Source organism: Ursus arctos, chromosome X, assembly GCF_023065955.2.
Source record: "Ursus arctos isolate Adak ecotype North America chromosome X, UrsArc2.0, whole genome shotgun sequence".
Classification (NCBI taxonomy): Eukaryota; Metazoa; Chordata; class Mammalia; order Carnivora; family Ursidae; genus Ursus; species Ursus arctos.
Window position 1 is genome coordinate 92,591,706 of NC_079873.1, and position 14,351 is coordinate 92,606,056.

The 14,351-nt window shown below is 38.8% G+C and overlaps 1 protein-coding gene across 1 annotated transcript in view; it reads left to right on the top strand.

Annotated features, from left to right (window-relative positions):
• WDR44 (WD repeat domain 44) overlaps positions 1-14,351 on the top strand; it is an 82,427-nt gene that overhangs the window by 34,368 nt on the left and 33,708 nt on the right. Inside the window, exons 4-8 of the mRNA XM_026478871.4 lie at positions 3,670-4,306; positions 4,777-4,907; positions 6,015-6,110; positions 8,838-8,974; positions 9,771-9,854. Coding sequence (XP_026334656.1) covers positions 3,670-4,306; positions 4,777-4,907; positions 6,015-6,110; positions 8,838-8,974; positions 9,771-9,854 — 1,085 coding nt within the window. The remainder of the gene's footprint in view (positions 1-3,669; positions 4,307-4,776; positions 4,908-6,014; positions 6,111-8,837; positions 8,975-9,770; positions 9,855-14,351) is intronic.

Here is a 14,351-nt window from a genome sequence, read left to right on the forward strand (position 1 = left end):
TCTCTCTCTCTCCCTCTGTGACAAATAAGTAAATAAAATCTAAAAAAAAAGTCTGGTGCTGAACCAACTGAGCCACCCAGGCGCGCCAATGGACTCTATATTTTAATATTGATCAACTTTTTTCCCTTAAAAGGAATTTTTGGGGGAGAAATGATATTGTGTATTGGCATAAATAATGAAAGTAATACCATTTTTTTCTTTTTAAATCAGAAGTTGCCCACAATTCTACACTGTAACAAACAGCTGTCTTAATTTTTCAGCATTCATTTTTGGTTCTCACCCATTAGCATGCGTTTTTGGTTTTTTTTGGTTTTCTTTGCCTAATAATAGTGTAGATAGAATTCTATATTTTACTTTTTACTCTTACCATTATTAGTTTTCATCATATTTCTACACAATTTCAATACTCAGTTTTCATTTGATATGTCAGTTTCTATCAAACAAATATATTACAATGCATCTGGCCATTTTTATTGTTGAAACTTGAAATGTTTCTAGTTTTTCCACTAGAGTTTTTCTTTTCCTTTTTAAGAATTTTTTCTTAGGGTAAGTAATAGTGGCCAAAAAAGGTGATTTTTAAGAAGACTTTAGAAACTGAAGAAACAGTAAACATTATGGAGCAGTTGAGTGAAGCTTAAGACTAGGTCTTACTTTTTAAGTTCTAGTCTTTTCAGTTGATTTAAGTATCACATATGAATGATAAAGGCTGTGGGGATAGACACTGCTCCAGGCAGGACACAATCCCTGTGGATTGTGTGTTTTAGTAGAGGAAATTAGTTAAACACAAAACTGAATGTAAAGTGTTCATATAAACTTACAAACTATTATAAGAACGGAAAGGGAGACTTGACTTCCTGCTTGAGGATAGGAATGGGGAAGACCTCATGGAGGAAGAAACATCTGAGCTGGTTCTCGATGAATGGGTAAGATTTGGACAGGCAAAGATGAGAGTTGAAAGGCATAACCAAAGGCATGGAGAAGAGAAATGTGCAGAATGGTTGCAAATGAGACTAGAGCCCAAAGTTAGGGCCAAACTATGGGAATGCCTTTTATGTCATACTAAAACATCTGGTTTCTATTTTAGAGTCACTGGAAAATCAGTGAGGTTTTTGAAGCAGGGAGGTGATGTGAAGCTAACAGTTGCTTTAGCGTATTCATCTCTATGTTGATCTTGATTCTCGCTGTTCTCTTGGTCTTACCCTCTTTGCTACCTCCTGAAACCCAGAAGGAAAAAAAAAAAAACAGGGTTAGGTACTATGAGTAGGTGCTGTTAGAGTGTATCAAGAGGGAGAAAATATGGGCCTTGTGTTCCAAAAGCTAATTATCTGCTATGGAGAAAGTATTTGTATAGAGCTAGCCCATATATTACTTTGTGTTTATAGTTCGTACTATAGTGAATGGTTAAGACTGATAGGAGTACAGTGAAGGAAGGGATAAGGGATTGGGGAAGACTTGTGATTTTTAACCTCATTTTAACCCCTCTTCTCGCATTATCCTGTCCATCATGCATAGTGATTCTTTTTTTTTTTTTTTTAAGATTTTATTTGTTTGACAGAGAGAGACACAGCGAGAGAGGGAAGACAAGCAGGGGGAGTGGGAGAGGGAAAAGCAGGCTTTCCGCTGAGCAGAGAGCCCGATGCAGAGCTCGATCTCAGGACCCTGGGATCATGACCTGAGCCAAAGGCAGACGCTTAACGATTGAGCCACCCAGGCGCCCCTATAGTGATTATTTCAGACCTTTACAGTCACCTCATGCTCACTGTGCCCACATGTATCCTGCTTGCTTTCAGCAGATAACCTTGTTTATGACTGCACGTAGGCATTAGAGACTAAGAAGCCTGCATTTACACCTTTTCATCTGCTCTCACTTCCCTTACCTGCAAATTTGTTTTCATCTTTTGCCTCTTTTTCAAGTCTGAGAACTTAGTATTATTGTTTTTTGCCTGTCCAAAATAACATGCTATAATATAAAAAACACTGGATTTTTTAGAAAAACCTGGATTTCAGTTTTGACTTTGTAGTTTAATAGCTGTGGGACCTTCGACAAAATTCTTTTTTTTTTCTTCTTGGACAAACTTCTTAATGCTGTTACCTCAGATTCCTGTTTCTGTAGAAGGGAAAAAATCTAGCTACCTCAAGGCCTGTGTGATGATTAAATAGAAAATATGTGTATTGGCCTAATACACAATAGACCCTCTTTCTTTTCTTCTCCAGAACTTCATTATCTTACTTTCCATTGACTCCTTCCCCTCAGTTTGTAAAAATGCTGGGTCACTTTCTTCCAGCCTCTTCCATTTATAGCCAAGCTTTTTGAAAACATAGATTGTGCTGGCTATCTCTATGTTGTCACCTCTTACTCATTCTTAAACCCACTGGCTTCTGTTATCACTAAGGCACTCAGTGCTCAGTAACCACCTAATTGACAAAGTAGGTGGACTCTAGTTAATATTCCTCTGGTAAAAAGTGTAATTAAGACTAAGATAAGGGGCACCTGGGTGGCTCAGTTGGTTAAGCGGCTGCTTTCCACTCAGGTGGTCCTGGGATCCAGCCCCCTGTCAGGCTCCCTGCTTAGCAGGGAGCCTGCTTCTCCCTCCCCGTCTGCCTGCCACTCCCTACCCCCCCCCCCCCGCTTATGCTCTCTCTCTCTCTCTCTCAGATAAATAAATCTTAAAAAAAAAAAACTAGGATAACAATTTGAAGTTTAAGAAAAATCATTATGTGGACTGTGCTGGGAAATCAGGGAAGAATATTACTGGGTGGCAGTCATATCCAGTTGAAGTCAGCATGAATTTGTGGTAAGCCAGATCAGGATGGGTCTGTGACACATTCTGTTAACTTTCTGGAGCCAAGGAATTGAGAAAGCAGAAGTCATCCATGGTTGGGCATGGTGGAAAGATAAGTGGACTGGGAGATTGTATGTAGTAATAATGACAGTACTGAGTAGAAAATATCTTTTCTTCTAAATGTTGGTATAAGATATAGAAACCCTATCTGTATTTTTCAGCTACAGAAAAGAAATAGAATGGGGAAAAAGGCAAGGTGAGCTGAGTGAACTCTTTTCGTGGTCCTGACATTTCTCTGAATAGTGGAGTATTAGGTGTAGTTTGTTTAAGACTATTAATCTCGCTGCATCTGCTGGCCTTTTCTGTCTTGGGCTTGAGTTCAGAACTAAACAATTCAAATTCTTGTGCTCGGTGGTTTTGATTCTCATGGTTTTGTTAACTAGGCTAAAAGCAGTAGGTTGTTACTGTAACTGACTTGGCATAAATATGTAAATGAACAGTGACATGAAGAATCTGAATGTAAATTTAGGTCTGAACTTTATTTTACAGGGTTGTTTGAACTATTGTGATTATACATACTAGCAGATTCCCTATTATAATGGTTAAGAGTTCAGATTCTGGAACCAAACTCCCGGGATTTTTGCCATCTTCATCACTCACTAGCTCTGTGTCCTTGGACAAATCACTTGATCCCTCTATGCTTTTGTTCCTTCATTTGTGTAATGATGATATTAAGAGTGCGATCTCATAGAGTTATTGTAAAGATTAAAAAGGTAAAGTGTTAATAACATTCCCTGGCACATAGTAAGTACTATGTAAATGATTAGCTGTTATGTTCTTGTAAATAGCCTCATTTTTTAAAAACTGCTTTTTAACCTTTCATCAGATTATTGAAAGTATTATTGAGGAGAGTCAGAAAGTACTACAGCTGGAAGACGACTCTTCGGATTCCAAAGGAAAAGGGCACTCTGACCAGGCTACTGCCAGTTCTATTGTAGCTGGAACAGATCTTAGCAATATACCTGGACTGTTAGCCATAGATCAAGTACCGGAAGATTCCAAAAAGGCAGAGAGTCAGAATGCAATTGAAGAAACTGAATTAGAATCAAGAAGATGTTTTCCTTCTGATGACACTTATGAGAAGTCAGTTGATGAAATCACTAAGTTAACTGAAATAAGTTCAGCTGAGCAGCATAATGTGCCTGAAACTGAAACAGAAGTATTGAACAAGGAAGCCATGGAAGTCAAAGGAAGTGGTGATGTTCTAGAACCTGTGTCCTCAGACTCTTTATCTACTAAAGATTTTGCTGCCATGGAAGAAGTGGCTCCCGCCAAACCCCCAAGACAGCTTACTCCAGAACCTGACATTGTGGCTAGTACTAAGAAGCCTGTTCCAGCACGCCCTCCCCCTCCAACTAATTTCCCACCTCCCAGACCCCCACCTCCATCTCGACCTGCTCCACCACCAAGAAAAAAGAAAAGCGAATTGGAGTTTGAGGCCCTTAAAACGCCTGATCTAGATGGCAAGTATTTAATTGAGAAAGAACTTTTTGTGGAGAGATTTTGGAATTTTACTTTCTGGTTTTGTTTCAGTTTATGCTATATACAACCACGTCAATGACCATGACCAAGTTATAAAAGTTATTTTAGTAATAAAAGGTGAAAGTGTTTACATTGGTAGTAAGTTACTGTGTTCGAACATTTTAGTAGACTTCAGACTTTCAAATCTGTTACCATTGGAGACTTAAGATCTGAATTCAAGATGTAGATCTCTTCGTGTGTAAGTTGTATAACTTTGAGGAATTGAAATAACTTTTTCGAACCCTGGTTTCTCCATATATAAAATGAGAGTAATAAAACCACTTTCCTTATGGGATTGTTGTAAGAATCAGACAAAGGTTAAATCACTTTTGAAGCTCTATGTAAGGTCCTATATAAATACTAGTTATTGCCATTATCATCATCATCATTACTATCATTATTGACATTGCAGTTCCCAAAGAGAATATTACATCTGATACTCTCCTAAGTACGAACATGGCTTCAGAGAATACAGTCAAGGATTCTCAGCCTTCTCTTGACTTGGCAAGTGCTACCAGTGGAGATAAAGTAGTTACTGCCCAGGTTCGTGAATTCATGTTATTTTTGATAAGAGACTTTAACAACTTTCTGTAGCTGTCTGGTTTGTTGCTTGTCGAACCTTCTTTCTTCTCTAGGCAAAATATTTCCTTGTCCTTAAAACCTGGCCGTCTTATATCCCTTTTTTAGCTCTGCTACTACATAGCTAGGTGATTCTAACAAACTAATATCTGAGTTTCAGATGTCCCATTGATAAAATGAGGGGAAAACCTTCCTTGAAGGTGTCGTGCAAGGATGAAGTGAAATAAAATATGCCAAGTACCTGGCATGCAGTAGGCAATCAAAAAAATGAAAGATACTGCTATTTGTAACATTATTATAATGTTAATAAACATCAACTACAGTCTTTATTTACCTTACCTATGGTGGTCAAAATTGAGGACTTCTATTTACAATTTCCTTTACCTAATCATGAAAAAAACCTTCATATACTAGGCTGTATATCCCTATATGAGGCGATAGAAAGCACGTGAGAGCATGAATTTTTACCTTAGCCCAATTTCTGGGACTCAAGGCTTATGTGGTATCTATGGTAGGGACAGGTTAGCAGACTGGGAGATATGGCACTTCAGTCTTGTCATAGCCTTAGAGCAGAGACGCAGTAGCCTGTTTTCATAGAGTCCCTGAGCTAAGAATGGTCTTTACATTTTTAAAGGATTGTAAGAAAAAAAAAAGGAATATGTGATAGACACTATATGTGAAGCAGAAAGCCTAAAACATTTACTGTCTGGCTCTTTATACAAAAGTTTGCCAACCCCTGCCTTCAAGATAAGCACAAGTATAGCTCTGATTAATGGCACCCTTAGTGCTGGCATTCTGCTAGTAGAGAACTGCTTTTGGGTCAGGTTCAAATAGAACATTTATTTGCTTTCAAGACTAAGACATTATTTCATGGGCAGCAGTGGTTTTGATACCTAATGTTTTTCAGCATGCTGGGAATAATAAAGGACTGAAATGGAGTGTTTCATTTAAATTTTCAGTAGGCTCCATTATGTGAAGTATGGAATTCTTTAAACTGTGTGTGGTAATGAATAATTGAGTGTTTGTAGAAATTGACTCGTCTACTTTCTGTTTATAAAATTGTAATTTTAGGAAAATGGAAAAGCACCTGATGGGCAGACCATAGCAGGTGAAGTGATGGGCCCTCAGAGACCTAGATCCAACTCTGGGAGAGAGCTTACTGATGAGGTATGATTCGATTTTTTTTGTTCTTAAAAACATAAAATATAAAAGTCAGAGTGAAAAGATGAAGAGGTTCTCAAGATAAATGGTGGTTATGGTTGCACAGCATTGTGAATGTGTTTAATATCACTGAACTATACAGCTAAAAATATTTTACCATGATTAAAAAATTTTTTTAAGTTTATTGTTATTAAGCAAAAAAATTAATGTAGAAGGAAAAAATGAAAATTGATATTCTTAGATAATAAAAAAATTTATATTTTATTTATTTTTATTTATTTATTTATTTTTAAGTAAACACTACACCCAATGTGGGGCTCAAACTCATAACCCTGAGATCAAGAGTTACATGCTTTACAAAGAAACAATTGCTGGAGAGGATGTGGAGAAAGGGGATCCCTCCTACATTGTTGGTGGGAATGCAAGTTGGTACAGCCACTCTGGAAAACAGTGTGGAGGTCCCTTAAAAAGTTAAAAATTGAGCTACCCTATGATCCAGCCATTGCACTACTGGGTGTTTACCCCAAAGATACAGACGTAGTGAAGAGAAGGGCCATATGCACCCCAATGTTCATAGCAGCAATGTCCACAGTAGCTAAATCGTGGAAGGAGCCGAGATGCCCTTCAACAGATGACTGGATTAAGAAGTTGTGGTCCATATATACAATGGAATATTACTCAGCTATCAGAAAGAACGAGTTCTCAACATTTGCTACAACATGGACGGCACTGGAGGAGATAATGCTAAGTGAAATAAGTCAAGCAGAGAAAGACAAGTATCATGATTTCTCTCATCTATGGAACATAAGAACTAGGATGATCGGTAGGGGAAGAAAGGGATAAAGAAAGGGGGGGTAATCAGAAGGGGGAATGAAACATGAGAGACTATGGACTATGAGAAACAAACTGAGGGCCTCAGAGGGGAGGGGGGTGGGGGAATGGGATAGACTGGTGATGGGTAGTAAGGAGGGCACGTATTGCATGGTGCACTGGGTGTTATACACAACTAATGAATCATCGAGCCTTACATCGGAAACTGGGGATGTACTGTATGGTGACTAACATAATATAATAAAAAATCATTTAAAAAAAAAAAAGAGTTACATGCTTTACTGACTGAGCCAATGAGGCATCCCAGTTTTGGGTTTATTTGTTTTGTTTTGTTTTCTGTTTTTTTTGTTTGTTTTTAAAGATTTTATTTATTTGAGAGAGAGAGAGAGACAGAGATAGCAACAGAGAGCACAAGTAGGGAAGAGAGAGAGAAGTAGGCTCCCCACTGAGCAGGGAGCCTGACTCAGGGCTTGATCCCAGGACTCTGGGATCATGACCTGAGTCTAAGGCAGACGCTTAACTGACTGAGCCACTCAGGCGCCCCAGTTTTTGTTTTTTTTAATATGCTGGAGTTTGCAGCTCTAACTTAAAATTACCTTTTTATACCATTATGTGGTAGAATAAATGTATTAAAAACAAAGCCCAAATTTAATAGAAGGTGGGCTTAAAAAGAACTTGATGTTATACGTTTTTATACTTGTTAGGTGATGTACAGTGTATACAGACTCAGTGCTTACCATTAAAATTTAGTATACATCAGTTGGCCAATTTATTCTGAATAAAGTTTTGAAGCAAAATCTTAGTTTTCATGTCTTTTTTCTTTATTTAAAGATTTTTTCTTTTAATTTTTAAGTAATCGCTACACCCAACGTGTTGCTCAAACTCAACCCCAATATTAAGAGCCGCATGCTCCACCGACTGAGCCAGCCAGGCGCCCCAGTTTTCATTTCTTTTAAATGATACGTTTGAAAAAATTATTTTACTTTGGAAAACGGTATGGCAGTTCCTCAAAGCATTAGGCATTGAGTTACCATGACTCAGCAATTCTTCTCCTATGTATACACCAAATAGAAATGAAAATATATGTCCACACAAAAAAAATGTACACAGGTGGGGCACCTGGGTGGCTCAGTTGGTGAAGCGTCTGCCTTTGGCTCAGGTCATGATCTCAGGGTCCTGGTATTGAGCCCTGTGCATGGGGCTCCCTGCTCAGCAGGGAGTCTGCTTCTCCCTCTGCCCTTAGCCCTCCCCCTGTTCATGCTCGTGTGCTCTCTTTTCTCTCTCTCTCTCTCTCAAATAAATAAAATCTTTAAAAAAAATGTATACAAGTATTCATAATAGCCAGTATGGAAACAACACAAACGTTCATTGCCCATGAATGGATAAATAAAATGTGGTATATCCAATCCACATGGACTGTTTTTTGGCAATTAAGAATGGAGTTCTGACACATGCTGCAGTATGGATGAACCTTGAAAACACGGTGCTAAGTGAAAGAAGCCAATCACAAAAGACCACATATGGGATGATTTGATTTATATGAAATGTCTGGAATAGGCAAACTATAGAGACAAAAAGTAAATAGTCGTTGCCAGGGGCTGGGAGGAGAGGGGAATGAGGTATGACATTTAATGGGTATGAGGTTTCTTTTTGAGGTAGTGGAAATATTCTAAACTTAAGGTGACTGTTGCACAACTCTGAATTTACTCAAAATCATTGAATTATACACTTTAAATGAGTGCATTTTGCAGTGTATGAATTGTATCTCACAAAAGAAGTTAAAAATTATTGTACACCGTACTGAATGTATCTAGAAAGTCCTTAGCTTAAATATTTGAGGATTTTGCAGACTCAAAAAGATAATTAAATTATAGGTCCTCTTGGTGTTATTTTTTACCTCAGGAAATTTTAGCCAGTGTCATGATTAAGAACCTGGATACTGGAGAAGAAATACCTTTGAGTCTTGCGGAAGAGAAACTGCCAACAGGTATTAATCCTCTCACTCTGCACATCATGAGAAGGACTAAGGAATATGTAAGGTATGGCCTGTTGTTACTATTTATCATTTGTAGTGTTTCAGAGTGGTGGCGAAGATTTCTGTGTTTATGAACTGTAACAGTCCTTAATTTGGTTTCATTCAGTCTTCTTTTTTTAAATTTGGAATTAAAATAGAGTTAGTTAATGTACGTATTCTTCAACATTGTTCTCTCTTAAGACCATACAGTTACTTGGGGAAAATAGTATATATCTGAAATCTCATAGTATTTCATTTTTCTTTTTAAACGATTTATATAATACTAGTGACATTATTGAAATATATTGAGGGTAAAAAGCCATGTGGAATGAATACCTGGTTTCTGAAACCTTGCTTTAAGAACCACAAATTTTATAAGTGATTGTGTTATCTTTGTAGGTCAGAAAATGGCTTTAGAGTGAGGTGATTAACTTTACTGTGAGATGTATGTAGATCGAAGAAATGATAATTGTGAAAGCAAATCTTAATAAAGTGTAATACGTGATGTACCTGAAGAGCGAAGAGGAAGTTAAACTGTCATTTCTGTGCAGCACGTTTTGTCCAACAAAAAGCCTTGTCGGTAGTAGGTTTTCCCTAAGTTCCTAAATTGCTTTCACTTGCATTTTGTACATTACACCATGCTTAAAGATTCTAGTTTTTGATCTGTCAAGTCTTACATTCTCAGAATCATCATTAAAATTAAACTTCTATAAAGTATGTTAACGTAGTTTTATTCTGAGTGCCTGAGTATATAGTATACGTAGATTGTTGAGAGGTATAGGGGAAATGGCTTCTTTTAAAATGACTTCTTCCCCTTATAGTAATGATGCGGCACAGTCAGATGATGAAGAGAAGTTACAGTCTCAGACAACAGATACTGATGGTGGAAGGTTAAAACAGAAAACGTGAGTTACAGTACATTCCTTTTCTTTATTTCAGACGTGAGTTACAGTACATCTCTTTTCTTTATTTCAAGCTTTTATTTAAAAAATACGAGAATTGCCTTACTGTTTTAAATCTATGCTCTATCTAGTTTATATGTCCATCTCCCACCACCATTTCCTGTCCCCAGCCAATGGATTATGAGTTGCTTGAGGCTGTGTTGGTGGTCATTTCTATAGTATCTGACAAAGAGTAAATGGTCAATAAATTCTGCATCATGCCTGTATTATTTTTCTGATAGTAGGTAGCAGAAGTGTTAGTAGAACATGATTGGTCTTAAAGTTGCTTTCAAATCCTGTTTTTCTCAATTCAACTATACAATTTTTCCCAACTACTCTGCTTCCTAGTAAATTTCCTTTTCTCACTTTCGGTGACACCTACTGTCTACATAACTTACACTTAACATTTTACCTTTATTTTATGTTATCTTAAAGTGTATTCTGAGTTCTTTTAAGATTTTATTTATTTAAGAGAGACAAACAGAGAGAGCACGAGCAGGGGGAGGGGTAGAGGGAGAGGGAGTAACAGACTTCCCACATGAGCAGAGTGTCCCACGCAGGGCTCAATCCCAGGACCTTGGGATCATGACCTGAGCCACCAGGCACCCTGTTTTCTGACTTTCGTTTTTTAATTTTTTTAAAAGATTTTATTTATTTATTGGTCAGAGAGAGAGAGAGTAAAGCAGGGGGAGCAGCAGGCAGGGGGAGAAGCAGGCTCTCCGATAAGTAAGGAGCCCAACGTGAGACTCAGTCCCAGAGCCATGAGATCGTGACCTGAGCCAAAGGCAGATGCTTAACCAACTGAGCCACCCAGGCGTCCCTGTTTTCTGCCTTTTTGTTTTTTAAGATTTTATTTATTTATTTGACAGAGATAGAGACAGCCAACGAGAGAGGGAACACAAGCAGGGGGAGTGGGAGAGGAAGAAGCAGGCTTCCCAGCGGAGGAGCCTGATGTGGGGCTCGATCCCAGAACGCCGGGATCACGCCCTGAGCCGAAGGCAGATGCTTAACGACTGAGCCACCCAGGCGCCCCTGTTTTCTGACTTTTAAAAACAAGATAAATAGGTGCAAAATAATGAAATCATATGTTGCAAAAGGATTGTAATCATGACATCCCTCTGTTTCCCTTACAAACATCTAGCACAAATGGTGGGCATATAGATTTTGCTTGATTATACACTGGTCACTTATTTGACAGTAATTTCCCAAAACAGATTCTCCTCTATAATTTGATCTTTTCCTAGTATGGGAAGTGTATCAAAGAAAGCATTGAGAATTCTTGGAAAAGATTTACCCACAATGCAGGTGTATGATGAAACCTCAGATATCTGGAGCTTGGCTGTCTAGCAGTGGCAACTCTCAGAAATCAGAGAATTAGGAATAATTAAGGAGATGGGTAAACACACAGGAGAGCTGTCACTTACTCCATGCATTAAAGCTCATTCTTTTTCTTTCTTCTTCTTTTTTTTTTTTTTGGATTTTATTTATTTATTTGACAGAGAGAGAGATAGCCAGCGAGAGAGGGAACACAAGCAGGGGGAGTGGGAGAGGAAGAGGCAGGCTCCCAGCGGAGTAGCCTAATGCGGGGCTCGATCCCAGAATGCCGGGATCACGCCCTGAGCCGAAGGCTGACGCTTAGCGACTGAGCCACCCAGGCGCCCCGTCTTCTTTTTATTTTAAGTTCTTCATGGGCTTGAACTTACAACCCTGAGACCAAGACCTAAGCTGAGAGCAGGAGTCAGATGCTTAACCCACTGAGCCACCCAGGCACCCCGGCTCATTATTTTTCTTAAAGAAAAGCTCCTTAGGTTTATTCAAAGCCATTATACTTACTTTTTACAGAATTTTTAAAAAATCTGGTCATCTGGTGTCTGAGGTCAAACAAAATAGAAGTAGCAAACTGTGACAACATGTAGGTCAACACATAATATCGTCAGGTAATATTTTGATTGCAAGAGAGGAATCCAAAAAATGATAAAAGGACTCATACATAGCACAGCTGTTCCATATGGTACTGCTTTCAACTTTTTCTCGACACGACACACAGAAAACATAGTAATAGTTCCACTGAACACTGGATAAACTAATGAGTCTATTGATGGCTGGAAGAGTCTGCTCACGGTTCTGGCTTCCCTGGGCCCTGCTCTGTTGCCCTGAAGGCTGAGGGGGAGCTGATATTATGGCCTACTTAATCCATTTGAAAGGCCCTGAGTATATTCACAGTAAAGGTGGTAACTGGCTGTGTTTAATAAAGAAAGCAATTTATTGAACATTAAGTGCCATTGAAGAAGGCACAAAAAATATATATTTTAGAAATGTTCTCATCCAAAATGATTAAAATATGCTTTCTTACTTAAAGTAGTAGTAAACCTATAGTTACCCAGAAAATATAACTTCTGAGTTACAGGTAGCAGAGACCTTATAATGATTTTTTTTTTAAAAAGATTTTATTTATTCATCTGAGAGAGAGCACGAGAGAGAAATCGTGAGAGAACACAAGCAGGGAGGGGGCAGAGGGAGAAGCAAGCTCTCTGATGAGCAGGGAGCCTGTTGTGGGGCTCGATCCCAGGACCCCAGGATCACGACCTGAGCCGAAGGCAGATGGTTAACTGAGCCACCCAGGCACCCCATGATTTTATTTTTAAGATTTTATTTTTAAGTAATCTCTATACCCAACATGGGGCTCGAACCCACAACCCTGGGATCAAGAGTCACACATTCCACCACCTGAGCCAGCCAAATGCCCTGAGACCTTATAGTGATTTTTTTTTTTTTGAGAGAGAGAGATTAAGAGCACATGTGCGAGCGGGGTGGGGGGCGGGGGTGTGTTAGGGGGAGGGCAGAGGGAGAGAGGGGGTACGGAGCTTGACATGAGGCTCCATCTCCTGACCCTGAGATGAAACCAAGTGTTGGACACGTAACTGAGCCACGCAGGCACCCCCTTATATAGTAATTTAAAAAATGGTTTATCATCTGTGTTTTCTGATATCAAAACTAATACAGGGATACCTGGCCTTGCTGGCTCAGTCAGTGGAGCTGCAACTCTTGATCTCAGGGTTGTGAGTGTTAGCCCCATGTCGGGTGTAGAGATTACTTTAACAACAAGAACAGGAACAGAAAAACTAATACAGAAATATGGAAAATGAAAGTCTCTCATACTCTCACCCCCAGAAATAACCAGTGTTAATAATTAGGTGTATTCTCCATAGAATTTTTTTTTCTCACAAAAGTAGGATTAATACTGTCTGCCTATAGTTTATTGGCTTGCTTTTTTTTGCCCTTTTTTTTTTAAGTAAGCTCCATGACCAACAAAAGGCTTGAACTCACAACCCTGAGATCAAGAGTTGCATGCTCTGCTGATTGAACCAGCCAGGTGCCCTGTCAGCTTGCTTTTTTTATTTTATTTATTTATTTATTTATTTATTTATTTATTTATTTATTTATTTTAAGATTTTATTTATTTATTAGACAGAGATAGAGACAGCCAGCGAGAGAGGGAACACAAGCAGGGGGAGTGGGAGAGGAAGAAGCAGGCTCATAGCGGAGGAGCCTGACGTGGGGCTCGATCCCATAACGCTGGGATCACGCCCTGAGCCGAAGGCAGGCGCTTAACCGCTGTGCCACCCAGGCGCCCCTATTATTTTATTTATTTATTTTAAAAGATTTTATTTATTTGACAGAGAGCAAGAGAGCACAAACAGGGGTAGCAGCAGAGGGAGAGGGAGAAGCAGACTCCCTGCTGAACAGGGAGCCTGATGCAAGGCTCGATCCCAGGATCCCGGGATCATGACCTGAGTCGAAGGCAGACACTTAACCATCTGAGGCACCCAGGCACCCCAAGTTTGCTTTTTAAAAATATATGTAATGAACATTTCTTCATATCATATCAATAGTAAATATATTATAGCCTTTCTATCAGCCAGATATGGGAGTTCAGTGCTACAGATACAATAGTTAAGACAATCATAGTTTCTGCCCTCCTGAAGCTTCCAGTTAAATAGGAGAAACAGATACTAAACATAATTACACAGATCTAGCTACATTTGTAGTAATTGCAATAAAAGAAATATATGGGGTACTATTGGAGTTTAAAACAGGAAAACCTGCTCTAAAGAGTCAAGGAGGGCTTTTTTGAGAAATAACTGTTTGGTCCAAGACCTAAAAGATGAGTAGAAATTAGCCAGGGGAGGAATGTGCCAGGCAGAAATAACATGTGCATTGGCCTGAGGTGACTAAGAGGTTGGTACTTTGGAAGAACTGAGGTTTGCCTCATTTATTTTATTGCATTCCATTGTAAGAATATACTGGCACTTAACTTATCCATTCCTCTGTTGATGAAAGCTCAGGTTATCTCTACTTTTTATGCTTTTTTTTCTACTTTTCATGCTTTGTAAATAATGCTGCAGTGAACATCTTTGTATATATAGATTAGCAACTCTTTCAGATACTACCCTTTAATAT